Source organism: Chinchilla lanigera, unplaced genomic scaffold (assembly GCF_000276665.1).
Source record: "Chinchilla lanigera isolate Chin_1 unplaced genomic scaffold, ChiLan1.0 scaffold00047, whole genome shotgun sequence".
NCBI classification, from domain to species: domain Eukaryota; kingdom Metazoa; phylum Chordata; class Mammalia; order Rodentia; family Chinchillidae; genus Chinchilla; species Chinchilla lanigera.
Genome location: NW_004955448.1, coordinates 203,292 through 212,897, shown reverse-complemented (window position 1 = coordinate 212,897; position 9,606 = coordinate 203,292). Strand labels below are relative to the sequence as shown.

At 37.7% G+C, this 9,606-nt stretch overlaps 1 protein-coding gene across 1 annotated transcript in view; it reads left to right on the top strand.

Moving 5' to 3' along the window:
• Positions 1 to 5,316, top strand: part of Vps35 (VPS35 retromer complex component) — a 32,683-nt gene extending 27,367 nt beyond the window's left edge. Inside the window, exons 14-17 of the mRNA XM_005392978.2 lie at positions 2,175 to 2,354; positions 2,835 to 3,074; positions 3,444 to 3,587; positions 4,368 to 5,316. Of these exons, the coding sequence (XP_005393035.1) occupies positions 2,175 to 2,354; positions 2,835 to 3,074; positions 3,444 to 3,587; positions 4,368 to 4,547 (744 nt within the window). The 3' untranslated portion in view covers positions 4,548 to 5,316. The remainder of the gene's footprint in view (positions 1 to 2,174; positions 2,355 to 2,834; positions 3,075 to 3,443; positions 3,588 to 4,367) is intronic.
• The last annotated feature ends 4,290 nt before the right edge of the window (positions 5,317 to 9,606 follow it).

Sequence of the window (9,606 nt, the reverse complement as noted above, 5' to 3'; positions counted from 1 at the left end):
ATCCTACAGGATGGGAGAAGATATTACAAACTATAATGTTATAAAGGGTTAAGGAAGTAAAACAACCGAAGAGCAAAAAGACAAATGACTTGATTAAAAATGGGCAGAGGATCTGAATAGAAATTTTTCCAGAGAAGGCATATAAATGATCAACAGGTATATGAAAAAGTGCTCAACACACTAATCAAAATGGAAATGCAGGGGGCTGGGGATTTAGCTCAGCGGCAAAAGCGCCTGCCTGACATGCGCAAGGTCGTGAGTTCGGTTCCCGGTACCGGAGAAAAACCAAAAAAAAAAAAAAAAAAAAGGAAATGCAAATGAAAACCACAATGACAAATCATGCTGTTAGGATGCCTATTATCAAAAAGGTAGGAGTTAATAAGCATTGGGCAGGCTGTGGAGATAAGGAACGCCTACAAGGCTGTTGGAAATGTAAATTGCTGTGACATTATGGAAAACAGTGTTCCTAAAAAATAAAATTAAAATTAGAACCAGACAGTTCTGCAAACTACATTGGAGGTATTTGAAGTGTGAAGTCAGTATACTGAAGAGGTTTCTGCACTCCCATTTACAATGGCCAAGACATGAAGCAATCCTGGAGGAATGGATCAATAAAGAAAATACACATACACAATAGAGCATTACTCAACCATAAATAAAAATGGAGGAAATCCTGCCACTTGTGACAACATGAATGAATCTGGAGAGCATTATGCTGAGTGAAGTTAGCCAAATACAGAAAGACAAATAGTGCATGACCTCTCTTATATGTCAAGTCAAATTCATAGAAGTCAGAGTTGTCAAAGATTACAAATTCATAAGATGTAAAAATTCTGGGAATGAAAACATACATTCATACATGTATTTGGGATAAAATTTACCATGTAGAATTTACTTACTCAATGTCATACAGCATGCCAGAACTATGTTCTGTACTTGGATTATTGCATTTAATCCTTGTTAACAAATCTGGCTGTGATGTTTTGAAAATGAAGAGAAGTGATTGCTTCAACAGGAAGAAATCTGAATGGTTAAATAGAATAAAATATGTAACTTCACGGCTTCACACTGAACTATATCCCCATAGTCTCCCTTGTCCCCTGTTTTGGAGATAGTGTCTTGTTAAGTTGCGCAGGCTGGCCTTTAACTTGAAACATGCCTGCCACTGAATCCTAGGCTTAAACAGTGAACCTTTTAGGAAATCAGATTGGACAAGAAGAAAGAAAAATAAGCTTCAGCAAACACAGTTGATGAGAATTCGTTCCCATCTAATAAAGGTGGGAATATGAATTACTGTAATTTGTTTAGAGAACTGGCAACTACTATTTAAAAAAGTAGTAATTCTACTCAGAATTTATACTAAGGAAATAATTAGGGTCTTGATAAAGCTTTTTGTATATGGAACATTCATTGTTACTGTTTCTAAAGAGAATAGTTCAACAAATTGCACTTACATTTGCAGTTGGTGGAATATTTTCTAATTGTTAAAATAACATCAAATAACTTAATGAGGAAAAATTTTATGATAAAGTAAGTGAACTTTGGATTCCAGTGATTTACACCATGAGGCCAATTATATTTAACTCATTTCAGTGAGCTACTTTTTTCTGATATTTTTTGTTTTGAGGATTTCATTTTGCTTTGTTTTAGTGTTGAAATAGGGTTTTACTATGTAGTGCAGGCTGGCTTTGAACTCATTTGTGTAGTCCAGGCTGGCCTCAATCTCAAGGTCCTCCTGGCTCAGCCTCCCAGGTGCTAGGAATACAGGCACCCAAGCTCAGTGAACTAATTTAAAGTAAAAAATCCTACATGAAGGTCCCAGTTACATTTATATAGTAAAAATGGAAAACAGTAATGTGTAAATGTTACTACTGATTATTGCTGGGTGATTTAAATTCTTTTGTTTAATTCCCTAATGTTCTCCAATTGGGAATGTATTACTTTTCTGATTAGAAAAGACATGTCAAGTAAGTTGTAAAGGCAGTGGCTTCAAGTGGTTGTTTTGAGAACACATGTGTTTGATTTACATTTATGCTCCATACAGTAGGAAGACTATGAACCTAACTTTACTGCCTTCACTGTTTTCTTCTATTAAAAGTTCTAAATAAAATGAATGTTCTTAAGCAAGTTAATCTTGAACTTAAGGTAATTTAAAATATTTTTTATTGTTTCAGGATGACAAATGGGAAAAAAAGTGCCAGAAGATATTTTCATTTGCTCACCAGACTATCAGTGCTTTGATCAAGGCAGAGCTGGCAGAATTACCATTAAGACTTTTTCTTCAGGGAGCCCTGGCTGCTGGCGAGATTGGCTTCGAAAACCATGAAACAGTAGCATATGAATTTATGTCCCAGGTGAAGATCTGTGCTCCTGTCTGGGTGGTCCAGTTGGTTTTACTGAGTTTAGTCACTTGTTTGCGGTTCTGCTGTTAGTGTGCCTAGTCTGTTTTTTCCATGAACTGCGGCCTTCCTACCCTCTGGGAACCTCTTCATATTATTGTCACGTTGACTAGTATGGAGCATAATTAATCAGTTTCTGAGTGATGACAAAGTTTTAAGGTTTCAGAGTAAGTCGTGATAAGTGTTTCATGGGGAGAAATGTCCCTTTGTCAATTCATTTGAGGTTAAAGTTGAAACAGGTTTATTTATTGCAGCTTGTTGGCATCTTTACCATCTTAGCTGTGTTATGTGTCTCTCTAAAACTGGTTACAGCGTATTCTGATATGAAGGGATTGCAAGATATCTCACAGTATGAGGGTTTGGTAGGAAGTACTTTGGAAAATGCTTGAGTGGATGGTCAGTCCCTAGAAGTTCTTTTTGTTTTGTGTTCTTGAGGCATTTTCCCTGTATGAAGATGAAATCAGTGATTCTAAAGCACAGCTGGCTGCCATCACATTGATCATTGGTACTTTTGAGAGGATGAAATGCTTCAGCGAAGAGAACCATGAACCCTTGAGAACTCAGTGTGCACTTGCTGCATCCAAACTTCTGAAAAAACCCGATCAGGGCCGCGCAGTGAGCACCTGTGCACATCTCTTCTGGTCCGGCAGAAACACGGACAAAAATGGGGAGGAGGTGAGGTCATTCTTACTGTTAGAGGAACAGGGTTGTTAACAGAGATTGGTTGCCATGGCTTGGGCTGTACAGGAGAAATATTTGGGGTAGCTGCAAATCTGACATGGTGTGCTTTTTTTTTTTATTAAAACAAATGAAGTAGGCCATAGAATCTCATCCTGTGGTGAAGCCTCTGCTTTGAGCATATCATAACTGCAGCTTCGTATCATTACTTGTTTTTTAAATACAGCTATGTAGCTTTTTCTTTTAAAGAATGAAGAGGATTTAAATTTGTTGTGAAACATGAAAGAGTGCTGTAGTGTTGTATTTTTTATGTAAAAACGGGAAACTTATAGTTAATTTCTTCTATTCCCTGCCTTTTTATTGTAGCTTCATGGAGGGAAGAGGGTCATGGAGTGCCTAAAGAAGGCTCTAAAAATAGCAAATCAGTGCATGGACCCCTCTCTACAAGTACAGCTTTTTATAGAAATACTGAACAGATATATCTATTTTTATGAAAAGGAAAATGATGCGGTAAGTGACTGAATTATATTGTTGGTAGTGCTGAGTCTAAGGCAAGAGGATTGCAAATTCAAAACCAACCCTGGCAACTTGAGACTATTTCTCAAAATTAATTTTAAAATTTTTTTGCCAAGGGGAACTTTTTTTTTGTCAAAATAGAAGTTTTTTCAAAGGCTAGAAATGTAGCTCAGTGGTAGTGTGCTGCTGCGTTCTTTCTCCATCTTGGAGTGCAAAGAATCTATTCCTGAGACGTGATACATGTAAAAGTTCATCATTGTGATACTTTGTTTTGTCTATGAGAGTTGGCAGACTTCTTACTGTTCCTTTTATTCTCCTTTTCTGTCTCTGTAGGTGTATCTCTAGTCACTGTACATTTGAAAAGTGCACACTTTACAAATTGTCAGATAGTTGGCTGATTTAGAATAATTCCTAAATGCATTGTTCTTCCAGGAGTATAGTGTTGACCAAGATTAGCAGGCTAAGTAGATTTTTTTGTTCTTTTACATGTTCATATTACTTTTTCTTTTTGCAGTGCTGAGAATTGAATCCAGTGCCTTATACATGGCAGGCAAATGCTCTACCACTGAGCTACACCGCTGGCTTTCATAATACTTTAACTTTTTAAAAAAATGAATAGTTGTTGGCTCAAGCTAGGAATCGTATTCTCTTTTTTTTCATAATTACTCTGGTAACTAAGGAAAGTAACACAGATTCTTCAAAATAATATTACTCAGTTATCTTTTTTTTGTGTGATTCATGTTTAATCATGAAATTGTGCTTACTCTTTTGTAGGTAACAATTCAGGTGTTGAACCAGCTTATCCAAAAGATTCGAGAAGACCTCCCAAACCTTGAGTCTGGTGAAGAAACGGAACAAATTAACAAACATTTTCATAACACCCTAGAGCATTTGCGTTTGAGGCGGGAATCACCAGAGTCTGAAGGGCCAATTTATGAAGGTCTTATCCTTTAAAAAAGAAAATAGCTCACTCTTTTCCATGTACATCCAGTAAGGGTTTTATTAAACTAGGTCTCCCTTCCATAGATTGTGCCTTTCAGAAATGCTGAGGTAGGTTTCCTGTTTCTAATCTGTGGTGTATTTTACCCAGCACCTCCAGACACCTTCAGGACCTTAATAAAGTTATTCACTTCATAAGTGTTCAAGTTTGTCTGCTCACCCCAAGTAGCATGACTGATCTTCTATTTAAAATTCCTGTGTTCTGTAAAAAAACAAACAAAAAGCCTCTGCTTATCTTGACTACTAATGAAGTTTTCCTTCCTTTTGTTTCATTGTTGACTGTGTCTTTTCTTCATTGCTGGGGACTACTAACCCAAAAAGTATCTGTCTCTGTGTTCTCTAGACCTATTTGAGATTAATTTAGAGGCAAGAAATACTGTATGTGGAATTCAGCTGGGCATTTCCCTAAATACAAGATAAGGCCATGTGTGATATTCTCCCTAAAAGTAGAATATATTAATGCATGTTCGAGAATCTCAAAGCACCATGGTCAAAACCAGAAACTATATTTTGCATATTTGGACTCAGCCAGCTACTAAGAATCTGTGTTGTCTTTTGGGCATATTTATAAAAACAGTTTGGTTCTAAATAGCATAAAATAGAAAATTTGCGGTTTATATAATTTATCTATAACCATTATTGTAAATTTAATGAGAAATGCATTACAGTTACCATGATTTTTTTTTGGCACTTGTGAATCAATAAAGTTGCTATTAACAGCTTATTTTTGATACTATCTTGATAAAAGGAACTAGTAGAATGTTTTGTTCATTCTCATGTTTACAGAGCTCTTTTATTTAACTGTGGGAGAAGCACTAACCAAGGCACTGTCTATTACTCTCAGCCAATTATACCCAATTGCTTTTCTTACCCTTGCAAAGTTTTTCTGAGGCATCACAAATTCCCTAAATGTTCTTTTCTTGGTATAGTTATTTACTATGTAACATATTACCCCTGAAAACCAGTGTCTAAAAACATTTATCTTACAAGTTGGGTCAGGAACTTGGGAGCAACCTTGTTGTGGTGCTGGGTCAGGGTGTTCAGGGTGTTCATAAGGTTGCCATCAAGATTAGGGCAGCTGTTGTCTGAAGGTTTAAGTAGAGCTGAGTTCATGCCCACTTACAGTTGTTAGCCAGAAGCTTAGATTCTTCTCCTCCTTATCTGGGCCTTAGGACAGCATGGTGAGTGTCCTATTATGGTTGCTGGCTTCCCTGGAGTGAGAAGAAGGGAGGTAATCACAATGTTTCCTTATGGCCTAACCTTGGAAATGCCACACTGTTGCTTTTGCCTGATTTTATTAGAAGGGGGTCATTAAATCTAACCTATACTCAGTTGGAAAGGGAATTTCCCATTTTTGAACTTTCTTTTTCCATGCTGGTGGTTGAACCCTGGACCTCACACACGCTAAGCTAAGTGTTCTAGTGCTGTACTACATCTCTAGCCCTAAGTCCACCTCTTGAAGGGAGTAAGAGCAATGAATTGTATAGATATTTTCAAATTATCACATTATTGAATACCTTGCCATATGCACTCCCATTGCAAGTTGTCTAGAACTTGTTGGGTTGTACATGAATGAATGTTTCCAAAATTATAAAATAAATAAGGTCAAAATATACCAAACAGCCAGGTTGTAGTAGTGCATACCTTTAATCCCAGCACTCTAGGAGGCTTAGCAGGAGGAGAACTGCTTTGAGTTTGAGGCCAGCCTGGATACATAGTGAGTTCAAGGACAACCTGAACTACATAGAAAGACCCTTTCTCAAAAAACCTAAATAAATGAATAGGTAGGGATGTAGCTCATTGTGAAGGCCCTAGGTTCAATCCTCAGTACCCCTGACCCCCTCAACACGCACACACACAAAATCTGCAGAATGCCCTAACCCTTCCTGGGGTATATCTTAGTCCAGCAGACAGGTTTTTGTTTGTTTGTTTGTGGGGTTTTTTTTTTTTTTTTCCTGTATTTTTGAGACAGGGTCTCGTTATGCAGTTCAAGTTGGCCTTGAGCTCACTGTAGCCCAGGCTGGTCTCGAATTCACAATGATCCTTCTGCCTCAGCCTCTCAAGTGCTGGGAATACAGGCATATGCCACCACACCGAGCTCTGACAGTTTTTTTAAAAGGTATTAATTTACTGTGTATACATCAGTTACGGGTTAGAGGGTGTACAATTTATGTTATGGCTTAGATGTTTACCCAAAATCTCATGCACTTGTAAGTGCAATTTTGGAAGGTGTGAGTGATGGCAGTACAGTTAGCTTGCCCTTAAGAGGTGGGACTTGGCTGGGGAGGCAGGTTGCTGAATGTGTGACTTGGAAAGGTGTCTCCCTCTCCAGCTCTTTCCCTTTCTGCTTCCTGGCCACCATGACATGAGCAGTTTTCCACACCCCCCCCCTCTGCCTTGCTGTCTATCCTGCCATGGAACCAGTAGACGATGGACTGAAAATGTGAGCCAATATAAACCTCTCCCTTACATTGTGGGTGTTGGGTATTGTGCCCCAGTGATGAGATAATGACTAAGACACATTGCATGAAATATTGCTATATAAGCAAAACACGTAACTTACTTTTGGAGGATGGGTCAAAGGAAAAATAATTGAACAAAAATTGAGTACCTGCTATATGCCAGATATAGCTAGGCACTTAATTTAAATCTGTGATCCCTAGCTTCAGCAGTTTGTCTAGTATGAAGATGGACCTGTAGTTAAGAATATAAGCCTTTCCCACAATAGCACTAAAGAACTTTTGGGTATTGAAGTGTTGGTGAAGTCTTGGAGAAACTGAACAGATTCTCAAGGAACTTCAAATTTGATTCCCTGTTGAACTGTGTGATGCCAGTGCCCAACCTGTGCTTCTGTATTTAACTGCCATCATAGAAGCAAATTAAATACTTGCTTATTTGTAATGAGATTTTTTTTTTTTTTTTTTTCGTCTTTCTGAGACAGGGTCTCACTATTCCATTCAGGCTGGTCTTGAACTCATTTTGTAGCCCTGGCTGGCTTCAAAGTCACAATGATCTTCCTGCTTCAGCCTCCCGAGTGTTAGGATTATAGGCATGCGCCACCATGCCCAGCTGAGATTAAATATATTTTTAAAAAATTAACTATTGCATTTAACTATACCACTTTAGCCAGGTGTGTTAGCACACTTCTATAATCCCAGCCCTTGGGAGGCTGAGGCAGGAGAATTGAAGTTCAAGGCCAACCTGGACTACATAGCAAGACCCTGTCTCAAAAAATCTTTTATAGCACCTTGATAATTTGATGAGTTTTATCTCTTAGAGTGTATTAGAAAATTGAGTTTTGTATGTCTGTTTCCCCATTTTCTAGTATTCTTTTATTGTATCCTAGTAAAGTACTTGTCCTTAGTAGATGAGAGCAAAATTCTTCACAGATAGAAGCACTGAGTCAGAGCAGGCTAGGTGCCACATGGCATTTAATCTCAAGATATGAGAAAGTTGTAGGGCACATCTAGGAAATTGTTAGGAGTAGATGAGATGCCTGCTGGGTCACCCAATTTCTTGTGCTCTTTTTCCTGTCTTTAATCAAGAAAATTGATTTTTAGAGTCCCAGTGATTGTTGTTCACTATAAATTCATGCTATTGACTGCTCCCAAGTCCCAAGATTGGTGAATATTGGATTAATCAAGTGTAACACAACCCTTTCCATTAAGGGCTCTACCTAGAAGGTAGACAATATGCCTACAAGAGGAGTGGGGTGCTTGATGCACTCAGGCATGGTGGAGCACTTTGAAGGACCGTGATAAGCAGCTGTACTAGAGTTCATGTGCAGCTCTCAGAGCTACTAAAATGTCAGACACTGACGAATAAATTCACTATCATAGGCAATGGGAGAAGGTTTAAACAGAATAGATTTCAGAAGAGTCTTCCATTATGTTTAGGTTTTTTTCTGACAATCCAATAAATTCAAGCAGAATGGATTTTTTTATTTTAAAAATAAAAGGAGGAAAACATTAACAGACAGACAACCTTTTACAAAATAGCAAAAGAACAGTACAGACAATACAGAGTTACAAAGTTGTAGAAAATTAACCATGCTTCTTGTATTACATATTGATATCTTCAAAGTGGTTTCTCATGAAAACAGAGACATGCAATATTGATCAATCGAGGACTCATTAACAGTTTCTTTCAGCAAAGAAATAGAAGACAGTAGATCAACTATGTTAACTATCCTGTACATACATACATACAAAATTTCTCCTTCTTTCCCTTCTCTTTTCCCACATCCCAGTTGCCCTTTACCGATGAGCATTTTCCTATCATTTCACAATGTCTATCATAACTCTGAGTTAAATTAACTCTTGCAGGTTTTACACTAGTGAGACAATGCGGTGCTTGCACATGAAGGTCTGATTTATTTCACTTATGAGTATGGTCTGAAGTTGTGACCATTTACCTATAAAGGCCTCTCGAATTTATCTTTCTTTGTAGCTGAGTAATATTCCATTATATAAAAGTACCACACCTTTCTTATCCAGTCCTCAGTGGATGGACATTTGGGTTGCTTCCACAATTTAGCAATTACAAATTGTGCTGCTATGAACATAGGTGCACATATATCGCTGTAATACGATGTTTTTAGATCTTCTGGGAAAATACCCAGAAGGGGAGTAGCTGGGTTGAATGGGACTTCTAGACATAGTTTTCTGAGGAATCTCCAAACTGATTTCCACAGTGGTTTCACCACTGCATTCCCACCAGCAGTGGAGAAGAGTTCTTATTTCTCAACAGCCTCACCAGGATTTGTTATTGGTTGATTTCTTAATGCTAGCCATTCTTACTGGGGTAAGGTAGAATCTCGATGTTGTTTTAATTTGCATTTCTTGAATGACTAATGATGTTAAACATTTTCTCATGTATTTATTTGCTATTTGTATCTCCTTATCTGAGAAGTATATATTCATCTTAGCTGCCCATTTTTGGATTGGGTCTTTGAATTTGGGGGGGTGATATTTTTGAATTCTTCATATGTTCTAAATAGAAGCCCTTTGTCTGA